At 45.2% G+C, this 21974-nt stretch overlaps 1 protein-coding gene across 1 annotated transcript in view; it reads right to left on the reverse strand.

The window, feature by feature from the left end:
• dnah2 (dynein, axonemal, heavy chain 2) overlaps nt 1–21974 on the reverse strand; it is a gene marked incomplete at its 3' end in the record, with an annotated part of 154027 nt that overhangs the window by 65152 nt on the left and 66901 nt on the right. Inside the window, exons 29-40 of the mRNA XM_071519785.1 lie at nt 14275–14455; nt 13091–13229; nt 12394–12611; nt 11051–11149; nt 10830–10955; nt 10047–10157; nt 9360–9548; nt 7656–7759; nt 6558–6747; nt 5913–6093; nt 5310–5437; nt 387–539 (exon numbers count right to left, since the gene is read on the reverse strand). Of these exons, the coding sequence (XP_071375886.1) occupies nt 387–539; nt 5310–5437; nt 5913–6093; nt 6558–6747; nt 7656–7759; nt 9360–9548; nt 10047–10157; nt 10830–10955; nt 11051–11149; nt 12394–12611; nt 13091–13229; nt 14275–14455 (1819 nt within the window). The remainder of the gene's footprint in view (nt 1–386; nt 540–5309; nt 5438–5912; nt 6094–6557; nt 6748–7655; nt 7760–9359; nt 9549–10046; nt 10158–10829; nt 10956–11050; nt 11150–12393; nt 12612–13090; nt 13230–14274; nt 14456–21974) is intronic.

Below are 21974 nucleotides of genomic sequence, written 5' to 3' on the forward strand. Positions count from 1 at the left end.
TTGATTTGAGTTTCAGATTGATTTACACCTCACAGCTGACACATACAGCAGAGTCATGACAAATTACCGGTCTCTTACAGTAAGTGGTCTCTCTTTTCTAACTTAAACTGGTACAGAAAGCCTGCAATGGAACAAAGACAACTTCAGTCCTGAGATGCTTTAGAAAACGTGGGCCTGGGAGCCAAGACTTGCCCAAGCCTATTCAAAGTTTGGTCTATTTTCCTTGCACAATGTTTCTAAGTGAATTTCTCTCTCGGGGTTTGTGAATGGCACCCATTAGCCATATGTTTGGTCATAAAGGTTATGTGCCCTTAGTAAGTCCTTAACACCCCGTCACGTATACATAAACAGAGAAAAAGAGAGAGAGAGAGAGATAGAAAACCTACCTCATCGTCGGCCACGTTGGGGCAGGAGCGCCGCTTCTTGCCGGCGTAGCGGAGCAGGGAGGTGAGGGCGCGCAGGCCGAAATCGTAGTGGTCCTGTTTAGACAGCTGCTGCACCGCCAGGGAGTACAGCGTGAACACCTTCTTAGCCAGGAGCTAGGGAGCAGACAGAGGGATGAGGCGGAGAGTGAGGGAAGGATGAAGGGAAGGGGGGAGACAGCAGGACACGGGGACACATACAGAGAGTGACAGGGAGACGCAGAGAAAGACAGGAAGAGAGAACAAGAGAGACAAAGAGGAAGAGGAGAAGGAGAAGGGCGAGTTACACAAGGTTGTCAGCCTTGGATAAATAGGATTAAAATTTGCAGCATGAACCAGAGATGAGCAGTGGAGGCTAGGGTGACTGAGAAGGGCAGAGCGCCAGTAAACCATGTCATGAAACATAAATCCATCAATTCCCGTTTCCCGTCTCTGTGGACTTTAAAAGACAGGTCTCGAGTCATGCATCCACTCAACCATACCGGCTAGCTTGCATTGCAGCAGAGAGAGAATAATGCGAGGTGGCCATGTGAAGCGTGTGTTACATGTGTCTGTCTGTGGCGTGTGGGTGCTGCAGGGAGACCAGGTTAACACGCTGTGTGGACAGCCACTCAGCTGCGGCTGTGTGATCCCTTTTCATGGCAGGTTGTATGTGTGCATGTGTATATGTGCATGCTCTAGTTAGTATGCAATGTTGCACATACTTGAATGTGTGTAATCACCTGGGTTTACATGGAGCCTATTATTCCATACATATTAGGAATAATAGCCCAATTAGAATAAAAATACCTCATATATTCCGAATAAATTGTTTAGTTTGCAAGGGATGGTATAAACCTTTGATAGTCCATTCAATAGGAGAATATTAGCAGCTAACAGCCATATTAATTCTTCAACCGACTACTTTCTATATATTATATTCTTTCTGCACATGTTCCTCTACTGCCCCTTCATTAACATACACAAATTCATAAACAACTATTGTGTCATTTGGAAATCTTTCCATTTCAGATCTGCAAGCTCTGTGAGCACGATTTAGTCAGACCAGTCTGTGCTGCAGACTTTGATCCACTGACTCCTGGTCTGGGGCGATGGAGGTCAGGGCAACAAACTTCCAGTTCTTGATAAGTTGCCATTGCAGTAAAGCTCCTCTCGCACTCGCCTTCTCCCAGTTAATGATTGCAGGAGTAGATTCTGCTGAGACCGGTGCTTAATTCGGACGAACAGCAGAAATGAAAATATTTTGCACAGCACATCCTGAACTTGCTATGCTAGAACGCAGGATTGTTCAACTTCACAAGTGAAAAAAAAAAAAGTTTTATTCTGATTACATGGTTTGGTGCATGTAAACGCGTAAAAAATGTAATCAGATCACTACATTCATTATTCATTACATTCATGTAAACAGTTCTTGAATCGGAAGAAATTAATTAGTTATAAAAGCTACTAAACACAGCTCTATACAGAATGAAATGCATTCTTTTGCTGAAACTAGTGCAGTATGTGTGTGTGCGTCTGTGTGCCTATTTTGCCCCCTGTCGTCACAAGGTCACCCCTCCGCCTGCCCTTTACCCCTCCATACCTCCGTGCCCCTACTGCCTCCACCTCTTCAGCCTTCTGCCTCAGCAGGGGGGATCTGTGCTCTCTGAGGCCCCCCCACTGCCACAAGCAGACCTGGGGCCACTGCTGCACCGCGCCATCTGTGGGTGTGTGTGTATGTGTGTGTGTGTGTGTGTGTGTGAGAGAGAGAGAGGGAAAGGGAGAAATTGAGAGAGAGAGAGTACGAGAGATTTGTGTGTGAGTGAAAGGAAATGTTTTAAAAGGCAATCAGGAATCAGGGAGTATAACATCACCTTTAGTTGCACTACTGCCCCACTGCTGCCTTTCTTTCTATATTTCACTTAATTGAAAACCAGTTTTTTCAAGATTTGTTTTTCAAGGAATGATGGGAAGTACGTTACTGATTAACACAACAATAAATTGTGTATGTGTGTGTGAGAGAATGAAACAGAAAGGAAAAGAAGAGAAAAGTGGAGAAAGGTTTATGAGAAGGTGACTCTTAGAAGAGTTATCTCACTAACATACAGTGTGTGTGTGTGTGTGTATGTGTGTGTGTGTGTGTGTGTGTGTGTGTGTGCGCGTCAGTGTGTGCACGGGCACGCTTTGTATGTGTCAGTATGCAGGACTCCTGGGCTACCATGTCAGTTTGTTCTCATCAAAACCTCTTCCATGCGGCTCAGTGAGACACACTCATGCACACAGACATGCAATACACACACACACGCACACACACAGAGCGCGGCTGTCATGCTAGGCAGAGCAGACGATGGGCTTGCGGGAGGCAAATCCCCCTCCTGCCTGTTCCAGCTCAAAGAGTAGTCAGAGTGCTCCCAAACCAGGCCAAAGCAGGGCCAAAGTAGGCCAACGCCCAGGCGAAAGTCTCCTGCTGCGCTAGGTGGGTTATTTCTGCTCCTAATGGCACCGAGCCAACAGGGACTATATCCTTGGCTTTGCGCCTGGGCAAGGTGGATGTGTATGTCAAGTGTTTGCATGAGTGCATTTGTGTGTGAGAGTGTGTGTGTGTGTGTGTGTGTGTGTGTGTGTGCGCGCGCTTGTACATCTATCCCTATGAGAACCAGTTTGAGTTCTAGACCTTTGGAGTGAGGGCATTTGTGTGAAATTAAGTGATTTTGTAGTTCTCACTTCTTTAAGGGGTTAGTTTAGGGTGAGGAGTTGGGTTAGGGTTAAGATTAGAGATTAGAGGATTAGGTTAAGGTTAGGGTCAGGCAATGAATGAAGCCAATAGAAGGTCCTCATAAGAGCAGAAATACAAGAGCGTGTGTGTGTGCGCATGATAGAAAATGTTTGTGCGTGCATGTCTGTGTGTCTGCATTTGTGGAGCATGTGCAGCGCTAAAAAGCTTCCAAAGCAGGGTAAGCATAGACTACACCACCGGGGTTCAGCTGACATCGGATACTGGGCGGCAAAATAATGTGTGCGCGAACACCATCCGTGTCTTCTGTCGTTCTCTCCCTCCGTCTATCCCTCCGTTCCCTCTGTCCATGCCAGGGTGGGGTTGTTTCAGTCTTAATCTGCTGTTGTTTGCACTGCTGCTTGGTTAACACTCCTGATTCTCTATCTGGCAGATAATTACTGTTCCCAACAGGAGCCAGCATGGCACGGCTGGCGCCATGCTAGCATTCGGCTCTGTGTGTGTGTGTGTGTGTGTGCGCGCGTGTGAATGTGCGTGCGTGTGTGTGTGTGGCATCCTTGAGGGAAACTGTTGGAGAAGTTTTGCAAAAGTTAGTGTTGGTTATTTGAGAATTTTTGAGGGAAAATATGGTCTGTGTATGTTTGTGTGTATGATGGCAGTGTGTGTGTGGGCGACAGTATTGGGCATGGTTGAAGTCTCCAGGGAGTATCATAGGTGTTTGTGTTCTGGCGCAGGATAAAATTAGGATCTTGTTAAACACAAATGCAGCCTAGTAAGCACACACACACTGCCATCATCTCTCCTCGTCACTCTGTATCAGGCAAATATAGCCTGCACACTGATACAAACTATCTCTCTCCTGGCTCTCACACACACATACTCACACACACACATACTCACACACACACATACACACACACACACACACGTGCGCGCGTGCACATAGACACAGTGGAATGAAGCGGCAATAGCTCCCCGGTGAGTCAGCGGTAATCCTGCTCCGGCTCTGGTCCCAGGGAACCATGTGCCTGTAGTAATCATCACACACACACACACATACATACAAACATGCACACTCACACTAATCCTATCGCGCCCTGGCCCTGCACCAAACCCCACGCTGACACTGATCCCAGACCAGTGCGTGCTGCTTACAGGAGCTAGCCAGTGGGGAGACAGATGGATCAACACTCACCACTGATCTGGGTTCAGCTGAGGCTCCAAACACTCCGACTAACGCACTCCCATTTCCCAACCAGAATCATTTTAATCGCCAAGTACAATGAGTGTACAGGAATTTGTCAGTTAAAAACCCTGTTAAAAAATCTATAAAAAAAAAAAAGTCTGTAAGTTTGACATGAAAAGGCAAGCGGGGGTATTTTTTAATTGAATCCATCAGATTGATTTGATGATATTGCATCTCTATCAGTGTGGAAGAACTCAATCTCATCTGCTGATTGCCTGAGCTCTTCACATAAAAGGAGCGGGGATGTTTCATTAAGGCTGTGATAATTCAACAAGATATCCTTTAGAAATCAGCGCACATTCAGAACTGTGTATGGGGTAAAAATATCACCCAGACGGAATTCATTAAACGGATACATCCACTATACAGGCTAGGCCTTGTTACTGAGAAGTGAGAGAGACACAGCTGAAGTGAGGTTCCCTCATAGCTACATACAGTAATGCAATCTCAGTGTGTCTCTGAATAAATGATAACTCTGTGCCGCTGGCCTGCAACCAGTGGACCGACCCTGGCTGTACTAGTCCATATCGCTGCTGTTCAAACTCTCCCTCCCAGCATTGTTCCAACAGAATGAATGACAAACCGACTCGGGGCTTTGTTGCACAGAACCAACATAGCACCACAATCGTGTTTGTCCAACAGCTTGGAATGGAACAACAACCAGCTTTAGGAAGCAGTAACTATCAAGACTTCAAGTGCATATTCCATTTTTATGCTTTTTTTTGAGCAGCTAACATACCTGCGGATGAATCATTTATTCAATTAATTTGTAATGGGAACATCCTACATCTATTTTCTTTACCTATGTAGCGAGATTTGGAAAAGTTGCTCTAAAAATGATACAGTTATTCAGTCTATAGGCTTCATTTTATTCATTTTCTTCCAGTGTTGTTTACTCGCAGTGTAAAACCTCCTCGTCTGGTGCTACCTTGCAGTTGCTGAAGCCCTCTCCAAACAGTGTGATCTCGGCGATGAGAGTGGAGTCGGGCACCACCATGGAGATAGGTCTGAACATGGACTTGAGGTTGTCTGGCAGCTCAGTGCGACCGGCGTAGCCTGGGGAGAATCACAAATGGAGTTTGAGAGAAGCCGTTACAATCACAAACCGCTGCAAAAACCCCATACAAGGCTAAAAGCGAGGAGGCTGCAGATATCAGGGGAGAAAGTGTTATGTTTCTGCTATCTTTTGGGGTCTGAGTGTTCCCAAAAATAATAGAAAATCCAGAGAATTAATCACCGGCGAGGGCTACTTCCTAGACATCATTAAGAGCAGGGTTATTTTTAAGATTAAGGTTTAGGGGCAGGGTTAGATTTAAAGGTGCTGTAGCATCAGCGTATCATCACCACATACATTTTTGAGACATTAGTATAATTGCCGTAAACAAACGAGAGCACTCGTTATTTTGCCATATTTCATGTGAGATTGCTGTCTTAAAACTCACTTTCCAGCCTGTACTCTGTTTTGGAACAAGTGTGTGTGTGTGTGTGTGTGTGTGCATTTGCGGCTGTGTGCATGTGTGTGTTGACCCACCGGGGTTCATGGTGATGAAGATGCCACAGGACCAGACCAGGCGTATCTCCTGCCCGTCGAAGTGGAACTTGGTGAGTCCGGCGGACAGGGCGGACAGGATGGAGAGGATCTGCTGAGCCACCACCGACAACACCTCGATGTTGATGCGGTTGAACTCGTCGAAGCAGCCCCACGCTCCCGTCTGTGGGGGGGTGGGGGGTGTGGACACACAGACATCCAAAATGATCATTTAATTACGCAGAGAGCCACAGGGAAAAATCGTAATGAATTTGTGTCTGGACACAAATTCTGGATGTAATCTTAGAAATAAAAAAGTTGTTTTATGCAGTCTAATTAGCCCCTAGCTGCATAATAAACCATTTTGGCTTACTTTGGCTTATCTTTTATTAACATACACATGAGCGCACCAACACAGGCAAAACTGCCCATGGTGGAACGTACACATGGTCAACTCTCTCACACACACACACACACACACACACACACAGCATAATTGTGTATCCAGACATATTGAAGGGCATACTGAATCAATATATCCTCGCACAAGGTTATGAGCAGTAAAGCTCTTTTCTTTCAGGTTAATATCATTAGCATTAACATAATTTTGATTGCCGTCTCCATCATCCTCCTCCTCCTCCTTCCTACCTGTGCCAGACCGGAGTACATGCGTCCCATGGATTTGTAGTCTAGTCCTTCAGAGCAGTTGACTACAATGACGTACATGCCCAGAGCCTTGCCCAGGTCCTTGACCGTCTCCGTCTTCCCAGTGCCGGCCGGGCCTTTGGGAGAGCCCCCCCGATGCAGGTGGAGCGCCGTGGTCAGGGTCATGTAGCACCTGGACAGAGGCAAACACTGACATTCACGGGCCGTCCTGGTGGCTCAGTGGTCTAAGGTGCATACTGTGTAAAGGCGTCTTGGGTTTGAATCCAGCCCAGGATTTTTGTCATGTGTCACCCCCCCCTCTCTCTACCCGTCTCTCCACTTTCAAAACCTCTAATACAGCCAAAAAACGCAAAAACAAAGAAAAGATTTACACTGCAGATAGTGAGCAAAGAAACAGAAATTATATTAAAAGAGAGAGGGAGGGAATCATATAGAGAGCTATTTTTATCATAGGCACAAAAATTTGACCAGAATCTTTGACACATGATACCAACAGTTATGAGCATCACATTAGGACCAAGATGGAAAAAAGCCTGTTAGCTTTATTATGTTGTCCTTGCTAGGTTTTTAAAGAACAATGTGCATGAGGTGGTCTCCGGTGTGAAGTAATATTGCATAGGCCTGTATCGCAATTACTAATTTACCCAGTGCAACAACTAATTTACCCAATAATAGCTGTAATCCTTTTTGACAATGTGTGTCTACACAGCCGAGGTGTTAGCTAGTGATTATACTGACAATGCTAATGCTAGCTTCTGTCTGCTCTAATGGAATTTAGTAATTATGCATGATGCTAATCACAGCGCAAATCTGTCCTGGATCTCCAGAATGGGAGTGTCATTAGAGTGTCTGATACTCAACACTGATACAGGGACTCTGTTATGACAAAAATGTGATGCTGCTACCTGATACTATCTCTATGTCTGATTTACAAAATGGCTTAGACAAACTGGATTGGCACAATCCAAACACTGATTTTGATTTAGAGGGTTAATTCATTGACTGATATGTGACAAACTGATTGATATGTTTGTGCGCTGGTTGGCTGGTGCATTGATTGACTGAGTGAGTGATTGGGACCTGTCAGTGAGCGGGGTAATGACGAGCCGTCCAGAGTTTCCCAGGTACTCGTAGCCGTACTTAAAGTGTGTGGTGGTCTGTCGGATTATGCAGTCATCCACGTCCTGTTGGGAGAAGACGGAAAAGGGAATGGATAAGGTGAGTGGGTGTTTTTTTTTTTTTTTTTTGGTCTCTTTCCAACTCCAAAACTCGTCTCTTGCTGGCCTTTGACAGGCCAGCGAAGCAATAAGTGGTTGAGGTGAGTGAGAAAGGGTGATTCTATGGTGAAAAAATATGAAGCAGAGAGAGCGTGAGCGTGCTCCAGTCTTCTTTTCATGCATTTCTTTCACTGCCACAAACTATTGAAAGGGCAGAAGCTATTCATCTGCACCCACTTGTTCCATCACACCATTGCTTTCAACTTTTAAACTTACATTTTGTTTGAGTAGCAGGGGCAGAAAGAGTATCAAGGAAAAGTTTTAAGATCTATTTCCTCCGCAATGCGATCTTTTACAGCCCTCATTCAATTGTACAAATCACAAAATGAAAAGCAACAACCACTTTCTGCAAAAAGGGGTCAAACTGAATTACAAGAACAGCCACAATCAAAATCTTGATGAAGTTGTGGCTGGATAAAAGTTGTCGTATGTAACAGAACAGAGCCGCTAGTCCATTAAACCATTAAATAAACCATTTTGTTTAGCTCTTTTAATACCTGCTCTAACGTCAGATATACCTTCAGCTTAGGTACAATAGTGCCATTGGCTGCCTCTTAGGAAATGAATGAATACGCTACACTCAAAAGAAAGAAACAAAAGGAAGCATACGTATTAATGGCCTGAGCATATTCACAGATTTGAAACAATTTTCTTAAGGTTTCAGCTAATTGTGCATACCTGCAGTTTAAGTCTTTTAAATGTAGGCCAGGCTCCTTCTACACACACACACACACACGCACACACACACACACCTAATATCCATAGCTATGACTTCAAAGTGTGTTTACAACATCATTAGAACAAAGAACATTTGGTGAATGTACAGTATGTTTTAATTCACTTGATAAAAGGTAACTGAATGGGGATGCAAGGGAGAGAATTTCAGAGGGAACTTCACACGGCGCTCACAATCAAAAGGCACAGGTAGAGTTGGAATAGCAGACCGACTACTGTTTGAGCTTTACCTAACATCAGAGAGCTAATCGTAGGCAATGCAGATTCGGGTGGGAGTGAATGTAATATTTCCTGTGTAGCTCAATGGGTAGAGCATGGCAAGCATGGCAACAGTGGCAAAGTTAAAGGTAGGGGCCACCCATACAATGTATACACTCATGGTACCGTTTGATTTGGTGAAAAGTATTCACAAAAGAGCATACAGTATGTTGACTTGCTCACAGATGTGGGTCAGGATGACTAGGGAAGGGCAGCTGGTGAGCAGTGGAGGAGCAGGTGCTTCAATTTTTCAATTTTTATTGCAGGTCAGTCGAGGTGCTAAGAGGCAGAGGACGTAAATCAATTGAGAGCCGAAACCACCATGTGGGCCTGGTGAAAATGAGTCTATCTTTCCCTCCACTGACAGTCCTGACTGAAGCATTCCCCTGTCCTTCCTCTCCTCCTCTCCCTACCATTTCCCAGCTTCCCTTCCCTCTTCCTCTTCCATCCTCCCCATTCCCATCCATTCCATCTTTCTTTCCTCTGTTTCTTCCTTTCCTCCCTCTGCGCATACCTTCTCCCAGTATAGGCGCAGCTGGCAGAGCCAGTCGAAGGCATTGACGTCACTGCATCCAGCCTTGGCCAGCTTATCGATGACATCCCGGGCATGAACCTCCACGGTAACCAGCGCTACAATCTTCAGGCGCAGGATTTTGGACAGGTTGCCACGGATGGCCTCGGAGTAGCGCCGGAGCATGGACACCTGAGGGACACAGAGAGTTATACAGAAAGTTCAGGAGTTTGGTGTGGTTTTTTTCCTCAGAGAATGTTGTGCCGGTTTCCCTTTTAGCCTTTGTAATCTCTTTCAATATCTCATGCAGGGAGTTCCATAAGATGTAGCAATAATAGGAAATGTGTAATATGTCACTTTCAATAGGAGGATTTTAAGTGAAATAGTTTCATTTCCCACTTACTTGCAGGAGCCTGCAGTCAATTTATCAGATCAATGAGATAACCTTCAAAAAATCTTGAAACTTCCCATTAAATCTGTTCATTCATCAGAAGATTAATATTGGATTTGTGGAATCAACAGGCAAGAGCCTGTATGGAATGTGGTGGCATGCTGGTAAAACAGCAGCCTGACTTTTGATGGAGACGGATTGGATGGATAAAGTTACTGATTGCTGCAGCAAGTTCACTCAAAAAACTGAGTATAATGTTATATTTTCACACAAGTTGCAAATTTAACATTCATTTGAACCTGTTTCTTCTTCATGGACTTGAGGGCAGACTTGTCAGCTCTCTCCTTGCCGGTGATGAGAGATTTAGTGACATCAGTGGTCCACTGGATCTGACTGGCTGTGATCAGCATCTAAAATAGAGAGAATACACATTCAAGCCAAAAACTCTGTCCTTCAGGTCAAAGAACGAATCACACTACTCTGTTTTGAGGTTTTTTGTTTTGACATTTGATAACTGTCGATTTCAAATGTCATTATCTAATGACTTTCCACAAATGCCAGAATGTACTGTACATTTGAAGTTAAGGAAAGCAGAGCTTGTGCACCTTCAAGTGAGTTATCACATTCACAATCCAAGCGAGACGGATTGACTATAACTGCAAGTATGCTGGTTATTCTAAAAATTGCAATTTTTAATTTATTATAAAGCACACTGAGACTAAAGGTGATGAAAAATCAACAATCCGAGGCAATAGAGAAGGGCAATATTGCCCTCCAGCAGGGATGATTTACTGAGGATTTGTAAATTGGACAGAACGACTGTGGATAGCACAGCATGCTATATGGGGAGAAAAAGTACAATGGCAAAAAATACTGGACATCAAATTAGTCATAAAATTGGTCTGAAAATCTGTAAAAGTCTCCATTTGCGCTGGTTTAAAATGTAGCCCATTTATGATGACCTTAAGAGACAGTAAGAAAAGAGCATGCCGCTGTCAGTCAGTATTGTCAGCGTGTCAGACGGGTGGAAAAGCGAAGGCAGAGTGAGAGATCAAACAGAAGAAAGGCAAAGACGAATGTACCTGTCCTGGCCAATCTCTGACCCATTTGTCTCTCTGCTCTGTCATCTTCTTCAGAGCTAAACGGCAGTTCTTGAGACAGTCCTTCAGCGTGCCGCGCATGGTCCTCTCAATGTCACACAGCCAGGCCTAGACGCACATAGAAGGAGATGTTGTGCATCTCTCCAGCAGTTTTCATCATCCCCACCAACACATCATCATCATCATCATCATCCTCACTGTACCTCCACAGGTTTGTCCAGTAGCACTGGCTGGGTGAATTCGATAAACTCCCCGTCAGCAGAGAACATCCCGCTGGCCTCTGACTGGCCTCTGATCCCCACCTGCAGAAGACACACAGAGTGGCAGCTCTCTCCTGTCTGCACCTTCATGAGCTGTGTGTGTGTGTGTGTGTGTGTGTGTGTGCGTGTGTTCATTGGCATCTTTGTGCATTGGCCTATTTGTGTCAGGCTTCTCAGAGAGGTAGCGCTGCTGATCTCGACTCTCTGGTCCAGTCCCGTCACCGTCTGATCCGTTATGAATTGAAAAAGTGAAACTGAGGTGGAGGAGCGCCCAAAGTTTTTCACATGAAGGGCCAAGACCCAAAAGGCAACATAGCTGGTTATAAATACACCATTGGACATTGACTATTTAGAAATGTGAGAAGTAATAGGCAAATTATTTCAACATCACTCTTTAAAGTCCCCATGAAATGAACTCCCATTACTTTTACTTTTTAGATGACTTTTACTTTTAGGTGCTATTTCATGGGGTCTTTAGAGATGATTAAACTGTCACTCTGTATTTCATTACTTTCTGGAATGCTTGGTGGAGACAAAATATTTTTTGTGGCCAAATATGGCCTAGGTGCCTTACTTTGGATGACCCTGTGCTAGTGGATCAGCTGTCCTATTCTGAGATACTTCATAAATGCTTAAAAAATAGCAGCCATGAGGTGAACAGTATGTACGCATGCGTCTAAGTCCTCCTGCTGATCTGGTATCACAGGCCAGTTCATCCTGAAAATCTGATTCATCATAATGTAAAATGCTGAAACGGGGCTAGATCAGCAGTCCTACTCACACACGCTCAATAAATGAAGCCTTCAGACGCAGAACCACATAAATCCTGCCATATAAGAATTTTGTACAGCACAAGAAATAGCCATCTTCTTAACAAGTCATTTAGTCTAGGATTGAGTATGAAAATGTGTCTTAAATCAAGTGAAAGAATTTGCCAATGGGGTGAGATAATTTCACTTGTTTCCAAGGCAAAACAATTTGTTTCAACAACTTTCATTTTCTTGATACTAGTGGAGTAATCTGCCTTATTCTGCCTTGTCCGAAGATATTGGCACTTGTTTATAGAAAATTGCTGAAACAAATGAAACTGTATTGGAAACAAGTGAAATTATCTCAGCCCAGTGGTAAAGTTTTTCACTCGGTTTAAGAAAAATAACAGCTGTCTACTGTTGTGTACTGTATGTATGCATCACCAAAATGTAAAGACTTTAGATAAGGACCTATATGCTCGCTGCTGTGTGTGTGTGTGTGTGTGTGTGTGTGTGTGTGTGTGTGTGTGTCCCTGCCTTTCCGATGCGCAGGCTCTTGATGTTGTCGAAGCACTTCTTGAGGTGGGGCTGCATGGCGTTGGGGTTGCGCGACTGTCCCAGGATCTCCAGCAGGTCGTCGTTGGACAGGAAGTAGAACCGGGGGAAGATCTGCCTCTTGGTCTCCAGGTACATGTCCAGGGCCTTCTGGATCTCCTCCAGCTTGCCGCTCATCTCCGCCAGCTTCCCCAGCAGGCCTGGGAGACAGAGGGGCGAGGCGCATGAACTTTCCTCAAAAATTCAAATCCTGAAAAACTTTTAAACAAGAGAAGTTTCTTATATCCAACATCCTTAAAAATAACTGAGAATGAATGCTGTATCGTTAGCAACATAGGTTGTCAACACCAGAGACACAGAGTCCCACTCTATCCAGGGTTAGGATGAAATATAAAACCAATTTCACAACTGAAATAAATGTGAAAATGAAAACAGCTGTAGACCATTCACAATACACAGTATATTAAGTCTGCATGACTAGGCTGAGGCTCTCAACAGAAAGTGCAACAGTGCAACAAGACACTTAAAACGTTTTAAGACATTTAAACCTGCATTTAAGCCTTAAAATGCTAATTGACCTTTGTAGGGCTTGAGTTTAGGTAATTTGATTTAAGGACCTGCAAGACACTATTGGTAACAATATATTGTTCACAGTAACATGACAGATGTGTTGTCATACCGGGGTGGTGTGTCCCCCGCAGGGCGTTGTTATCCTTGTGGAGTCGTTCCATGATGGTTTTCCAACTGGAGTTGATGTCATCGAACTCTTGGGACTCGCGAGGCAGCCGCTCCCTGATGTCCTTTCCCTGGAATATGTTCTGTAGGGATGAAGAAGAGAGGCAGATGGAGAAAGACATGGAGAGAGAGAGAGAGAGGGCCAGGGAGGGAAGTAGAATGAGGGTCAATAGATGGAGACAGAGAGGCAGAAAGAAGAAGAGATGGAGTTATGAAAGGATGAGGAGAGAGGTGAAAGGATAGACAGGAAGAGAAGGGAGAGAGAAACAAAACCAGATGGCTAACACAGAGATAAGGCCAGGCAACCTGAGTTCCATCCTTAACCTGCTCCAGGTGGCTTTCACAAAACAAGCACACACAAGAATGTTGCTAAAACACTTCAGACCGTCGTCCTGTTTATACATAATCATCAGAGCTAAAGTGAGCAAATGTGGTTTAGGAGACCGCTGGGCAGATTATAGAGGGCTCACAGCATGTTTGGGGGATTAACTCAAAGTCTGTTTGTTTGTAATATGTGCAAATCAATGTTGGGTGTAGCAACGTTTTGTTATGGATTACTTCACTGACCCCTAACAATATGCAAGGTCTGTGTAATGGAATAAAAATGCACTGTGTTTCAATATGAGATATCATATCATGGAGCAGTATGTCCGCCCCGGCACCATGGTTACCAAGAGGTAAATTCAGGTCAGTCAGTCTGGGGTGAGACGCTTTTCTATACGTGAGCGCCGTCAGACTTCATCGCAGTGCACATCACAGCAGTTGAGAAAATCATTGTCGACAAATCATATTTGCGGTTTACTGAGCGGTATCTACTGAATAAAAGGAAGTGAATGCAGTATAACTATGAAAATTTAACTTTTGAATGAATGTTTTTACTGCAAATTGTCACACAACTCCTGCATTCCTCTTTGCGGAATCTGTCATTGCTACGAATGTCTGGAACCTGTTTAATGTTTGACAATAGGAGCCATTTATCCTATATGCCTGCCTCCCATGTACCATTTACACAATGCACTGCCTGCACATGTCGCTCGTTGACATTGAAAACCCTTATTTGTGTGATATTATCCCTACAGTGTATGTGTACATGTCCTGTGTCAGAGTGTGTGAGTGTGTCTAGCGTACCTCCAGGTACATCCACTGGCGCTGCACGGTGAGGATCATCTCGATGACCTCCAGCACCAGGGAGAGGCAGCGCTCCCAGCGGTCCACGTCCCGCTCGAAGGCCTTGACGAACCGGGACGCCTTCATGGTGGACAGGGTCACCTGGTTGTCCTCCAGGGCCTGGAAAACCTCCTCCGTCCCCCTGGGAGAGAGAGAGAGAGGGGAGGAGGGCGGGGGAGGGAGAGAGAGGATGGCAGAGAAGGAGTAGTAGTGAGGGATGGACTTGACTTTTGACTTTGAATTTTTTTTTTTTTTTTTTTTGAAAGTTTCATTTCAACCGTTATTTATACAGGGAGATCAACTGTGCCCGCTTGCTCTTTTCCGAGGAAAACTCTGCTTCATATTCATACAGTTCCACACAGTCACACCAGGGAGCTGCTCGGTACAACCTCAGCCTTTTAGCTCAGCTCTACTGGCGCAGTTTGGGGTTACATGCCTTGCCCAAGAGTACGTCAACAGTAGATACTGAGGGAGGGGAGAGTGTTACTCATTCACTTTCCCTCCACACATTTTCCCAGCTGATCCAGGGATTCAAACCCTGGTTACGAGCCCATTTCTTGTCTATTGCTGCTCCCCTTTGAAGTCATCTCATACCAAATATCTCAAACCAGATGAAAAATCGCCTAAAATCACCAATTCCCACACTTACCCACGCACACAAACATAACCCTGCACACACGCACACACAAGCAACAATAACAATATCTACAGTGCCGGCAGCCCTCACAGGTACAATTAACATTTAAATACAAACAGTCAGGCCCCCTTCTCTCCCTGCTGCAGCCCCCAAACATTCATAAACGTGCCACCCTCAGACATATAGAGAGCATGCATTCTAGCATTGCCATAGTGTCTATAGGACCCACGCCTCTCACCTTGTTCCTGCAGGTCACACAAATGATCAACTCGGCCTACCCATTGAAAAGTTCAACACTGCATTTACTGCCCTTTTACATGCAGAATACACAGGAATGAAGGAGGGAGAGATGGGGGGGGAGAGCTAGAGAAGGATTGAAGGAGATAGGAAGAGAGAGAGAGTTTATTACTTTCTATCATGCATTGCAAGAAACCATCAAAATCATACAAACAAGCTAACTACAATACCACCGGCAAAATTGTAATCTGACGGAGTGAAGGTCAAACTGAAATATAAAAATGTAATAGCTGTACATATGCTGCTGCCACACTGTCCATAAATACAAAAACACGAATGGACATGACATGACAAGAAGAAGTGTGTTGCCCTGCAGGGCATTTACATTTTACATCTTAAGCCTTTAGCTGATGTTCGTAGCCACAGCCACTTATAATAAATGCAGACAGCATGAATGAGTAAACATCTATGAATCAGCATTACTGTGGGACAACAAAACAAAAAACTAAAAAAAAAAAAATTCTGAGTGTCCATATGCCTAAAGCACTTCGATTAACAGTTTTTATTTTTTTTTTAACATGTATTAGTCTCAAATGTATTCTGAGCCAATACTAGCACTCTACTTATAATACAAATATGAACTAAAGTAGGTTGACACAGTGTCCAGGGTTTGTTTTTGTTGTTTTTTGCCTGAGCTTTCGGTTGGCCTTTATCAATTAGTAATTTATCCCGTTTTCAATTATGAATAAAGAGAGAAATGGAAAAGAAAAACTGCCAAAACGCCAGTGGTGAACACGCATGGTAGAGGGTTACTACCCATGAAGTCACAGAAAAGTAAATGTAACAAGAAACTGCACAAAATGAAATATCAATTTAAGAACTGCCTGCTCTGTCAGTGGCATTATTAACATACTCACATGGAAACCTAACTCTCTGCTAAAGGACCTTTTCACACAGTACATACAACACACACACACACACACACACACACACACACACACACATATAAAGGTAACTCAGCAGTACAGAAGTCATAAAGAAAATATACTCATGCTCACACATACACACTACAGGTATTGCTCTCCAAGTACCAGTAAAAAATATTAATAATAGATTGCAGGATCAGTCTCAAGCCTACACTAAAGGGAATATTCCACATGGAATAAAGAACATGTCTGTGTGTGCACGCACGCACGCACGCACGCACGCACGCACGCACACACACACACACACACACACACACACACACACACACACACACACACACACACACACACACACACACACACACACACACACACACACACACACACACACACACACGCTACACTGCAGGTGCCTTTCTACATAGAGGCCTCACAAAAACATCCATGCATACAAATAAACACTATGGTCGCCCAGAGTACAACTCACAGTCTGAGACGCACACAGCATGGCTTTCTCTTCCACTTGTAGGCTAACAAATAAAACCTACATACACACACACACACACACACACATACACACCACACTGCAGGTGCCATGCAAAAGAGGCCTGACAAAGAAAATATATGTGTACACACACACACACACACACACTACTACAGATGAGAGATGCCTCTCTGCACATTTTAAGAGCACATCCTAACAAAGAGGTCTGTGAGACGCTGTGAGGAGGGAATATGGGCTTTAAGGAGGGGAGGGGGTCTCTCTCTCTCTCTCTCTCTCTCTCTCACACACACACACACACACACACACACACACACATACACACACACACACAGAGGCAGGAAGGGGACAAAGTGAAGCAGCATCGGTCCTCTTCCCCCCCGCTTGGCGTGCCTGGTAACCATGGCAGCAGTCTCGCACGGCACTGCAGCCGTCGCCATGCCAACAGTGGCGGCAGCCTTCTGCGGGGATCAGACTCGCTGGGTGACACCTGACGAATGCACACACACACACATATACACACACACGCGCAGACACACACACAAAGAAACGAGCAGGCAGGCAGCCACTCAAAGGAACAGGGAACAAAGAAAAACGTGCAGGTGAGCCGTACGCAGGCGGGTAAAAAATACATGCAGAGATGCACACGAGGGCATGTACATGCAGAGCACAAGCAAGCAGCAGGACACACACACACACACACACACACACACACACACACAGACACACACAGTGTAGTGCTTTCAGCAAGTGTATAGAAAAGCAACCTTTCTTTTATCCCTCTCTTCCTGTTCTGAGTCTGTGTGCTCCACTGTGTCTATCTAATTAGAGAGCCTGCCTGGGCCTGACTGCCTGCATGGGGGGGAGACACACACACACACACACACACACACACACACACACACACACACACACACACACACACACACACACACACACACACACACACACACACACACACACACACACATCTCTCTTTCTCTCTCATTCACTCTCTCTCACACACAAACACATCTTCATCTGTCTCTCAAACACAAATCACACACATCTAGTACACACAATAGACAAGAGCACTCTATCACTCTCCCTTGGGCGTGTGTGTGTATGCGCGCATGCACACACACACACGCACGCACACACACACACACACACACACACACAGCTACTGTCCACATATTAATAACCAGGTCTCCAATGTCAATTTGAGCTCTCAAGGACTGTGGGTGCTGAGAGAGGCAGAGGCCACGCAGAGAGAAAGAGCAAGAGAGAGTGAGAGAGAGAGAGAGAGAGAGAGAGAGAGAGGGAAGAGTAATGGGGTAATGCATTCAGGTTCTTATTCATGCTGATTCCCCTGCTGGGTGCACAGACTCATTTACCTAAACAATACATTTCAGACAGGGCAAAGAGGACACCGAGGTAGTGCTGTGTGTGTGTGCGTGTGCGTGTGTGTGCGTGTGTGTGTGTGTGTTCGAGGGAGAGCGATTTCTCTTGCCCTTTGTGTGTTCTAAATGTGCGTGATTTGTATTTGAGAGAGAGAGAGAGAGAGAGAGAGAAAGATGAACTTTTACGTGCGCACACATACAGCATTGTGTGTGTGTGTAAGACTAGGAACACGAAGAGAGCGGGGGTCCGGGTCGGCGACGCGTACGTAGCCACGCTTTTTGCCACGCGGGCGAATGCCTACTGTCTGCATCTGATAGAGAAGAAAGAAGAAGGTGTTTAAAAAAAAAAAAGGCAGAGGAAAAAAGGCAAAGAGAAAAAAGAGAGAGTGAGAGGGAGGGAGAGAGAGGCCCTTGAGCGAGATGGAGGTTGGGAAATGTGGTACTTGACCTCCAGTGTGTGGTTAGAATGAAGGGAGGAGGCTGCGATCTCCCTTTCTCTATCGCTCTCTCTATCTGCCTGGAGGCTGTCTGTGCTGCTTCAGCCGGCCAGAGGCTTGGGGATATACAGACGGACACACACACACACACACACACACACACACAGAGCTGCATGTATGGATACACAAATACACATATTACTAATTTAATGCAACGCTCTCCAGGCGTAAACACCTACTGTGCATATACACACATAACATATGTTCTGAATCAGCACACGCTCTTAACATACGCTCTGACCTTGGGCATGCATGTGAAAACATAACCATTAACCTGGCCTGACACCCCACACACACACACACACACACACACACACACACACCCTGTGGTGTGGTAGTAATGAGATGCTGACTCAGTGCAGTGACTCACCACATCCATACATAGTGGCCAGCCTTGACCCACATTATTAACACGCAATCTATCCACCCACATGCACAACAATGAAAAGTGCAGCTTATCATGATGTGCGATAACCTACTTATTACATAGGCTGGCTGATGTAAATTCCCTGTAGATAGTAATGTAATGAATAACAAACGCGTACAGACAAACAAACGCACACACAGGATGCGATGCTTTAAATCATATAAGCGCGCACACACACACACACACACACAGGACGCGGTGACTTAAATCATATACACACACACACATTAAATTCACACACACTGTGGCAACACCTCTCACCGCTGGCATAACAAGCCGCAGACCGCCACAGCAACCACTGTAAACGCTGAGACCACAAACTCACTGACCCATAACCTCCTCTCTGCACATGCGGTTGGCTTGATCTGTCCTGCATAAAACACACATACATGCATACACACGCACACACACATAGTTAGACCACATGTAGTGTAATACACTGATCGATCTGGATAGTTAAGCTCACAGGGCTTTAACAGGGTTTAGCCTGTTGGCCCATAATACTGGCTGCATGGCTGAATACAGCCAAGAGGCAGAGCAATGGGGAGGTGGAGATTACACACACACACACACGCAGATCTCCAATGAGAGACAGTCATTACTGCCATGCTGTTTAGCCTGCTGTGTCCGTGTGCGCATTTTCCATCAGACAGAATAGCCTGAAATGTTTCACATGAGCGCTGCAACATTATCTGCTCATGAATGTCTGGCTGCTGCCGATGCGTGTGCGCCGTGTGTTTTGTGCATCGAGGCAAACGTGTCCGTGTCCGTGTCCGTGTCCGAGTCGACGGCGTTTACTTCACTCCATGTTTTGCTTGTTGGGCTTATGTGGGCTTTTGGATTTTTAAAGAGTAATGATTTTTTTTTTAGCAGTTTGCCTGCCCAATGTGTGTTTGTTAGTCGCAAGGTGTGTGTATGTGTGTGTTTTTGTTTGGGTCTGAGCGTGAGAGAGTGTGTGTGTGTGTGTATGTGTGTGTGCATGTGTATGTGTGGCGTCTGCCCGAGGGCATGTTTGTACAGCACGATGTGCTGATCCACTGCAGGGTTTTTGCGGTGTGAGGAACAGGTGAGAGACGAGAAGAGGGAGTCGACAAAACGCCCTCACTACATCCACACACACACACACACACACACACACACACACACACGTGCGTGCACACAATCACAAAAACAGGCACACCACTCTGTGAGGAAAAAATGAGCCGGAGCAAATAAATGTGCAACATATTGTGCTATTCTAGCACAAAGAAAAGAGGCTGCAGTGCCGAGTATTAGCTCAAGCGAAATGCACAAACCCGCAATTGTTCAAATGTCTCCATTTTCCAAAGATGCCAGTCTGGCCCGAGTTAGAAATCAGAGAAATATGCTGCAGATAATTGGGAACATATCCACACAGCACACTGTTTATATGAGCCAATGTTTTTGTGTGTTATGTCTCCAAGGGCTCTGAGCATATTTGACAGCATCTAGGACATATGAGAATGTATGTTCCACAGGATATGTGTGTCCTGCCGCCGCCACGTGTGTGTGTGTGTACATATGTGCCTGTTTTGGTGAGTAAGCCACTGTGTACCGGTATGAGTGTGCATGTTTGCGTATATATGTGTACCGCTATGTGTGTGTGTGTGTTTGTGTATGTGTGTGTGTGTGTGTATGACACTGCGACTGTGTTCTCAAAACCTTGCAGAACCCCGGGCCCGTTTTCCAAGGTTAGTGCCAGTAGTTTATCAAGGGGCAATGATTGCCACATCCTCCCTCTCTCTCTCTCTCTCTCTCTCCCTCTCTCCATAATCTCCCTAATCGGAGGAAGGATGGCCCTAATATATACTGCATCATCATTTGATTTGATAAGATTAGGTCACACAATCAAATGAAGAAAGATCGCACGAATGGTTTTTCGAGCCGGCTTCTGATACCCACCTATGACGTCTATAGTGGAGGAATTTGGGCCATGAGAAACCAGTTTGGCTCGTTTTAGAAAACATTAATGGGTTGCAGCCGTATGCTTAATTAAATTGGTGGATTCTGGCTCATGTATCCTAAGATTTTAGCATATTTCAGATGTTTAATTTGCAAATCAAAGATGGAAAAGTAATAGCACGACTCAGGCCTCGGTACACGCGATGACAAGTTTGTTTCCGTCTGTCTCGGCCCAAATACAATGAAGGCGGACAAGATGCTTATCTGTCGGATCTTTTTCCAAACAGCTTTGTCTATTTCCTCTTGTTTTTGCTGAAAAGTTGGCAGAAGTCTCTGGCCTTGAGAGGCATTGTTTTTTTTTTCAAGTTAAGTAATTATCTTTCACTGCTGTTATTGTTGTTGACTCTTAGTGGCGGTACAGACTAGCCACCGCTGCTGTACTTTCATCTCCCTGACAAAATTAGCAACTTTTTTTTTTTTTAATCTCTGGTGTGCTCAGCCACGAGGTGATAAATTGCAGATTAAATTTCCGACGTGACCTCGGGCATATACGGCCACAGTCATTTATATTTCAATTTTCTGACATTTTTGTTTAGTTTTCAGCTTTTTTTTTTGCAACCGGCGATTAATTTCTCAACAGAATTTCGTTTAGAAATCTTCAATCAGGGGCATTTTCGGTTGCTTTCACTCACCCCGCCTCTCTCCCCTCCTCTGCTCTTGGGTCCTCCCTCCCGCTGCATCTTTCTCCCTCCCTGCTTCACCTCCCCCATGTTTACTGTGGGCCAGTGGCTCACTGTGGCCCTCCTCCCTCCGTCCAATCAGTGGCACTGGCTTGGGCTGCTAATTGAATTGGGCTGGAGGTCTAATTCTAATGTGCAGCAGATGGCCGGGGCATTCCTGCATTCTCCAGCCGCGGGCCGCCACTCCGCTCCGCTCCGCTCTGCCCAGGGTAATGCAAACCACCGTGGAGAGAGAGAGAGAGAGAGAGAGAGAGAGAGAGAGAGAGAGAGAGAGAGAGAGAGAGAGAGACAGAGAGAGAGAGAGAGAGAGATAACAGCCCCTAACTCAGTCATTTCAGGCTTACAAACATACTCCCTCCCTCATTTTTTCTTCATTTGCATTCACTTGACTTG

The sequence above is a fragment of the Centroberyx affinis genome, unplaced genomic scaffold (genome assembly GCF_046629955.1).
Source record: "Centroberyx affinis isolate AG114_WGS23_722 - 3 ecotype Tasmania unplaced genomic scaffold, CSIRO-AGI_Caff_v1 ptg000736l_1, whole genome shotgun sequence".
NCBI lineage: Eukaryota > Metazoa > Chordata > Actinopteri > Beryciformes > Berycidae > Centroberyx > Centroberyx affinis.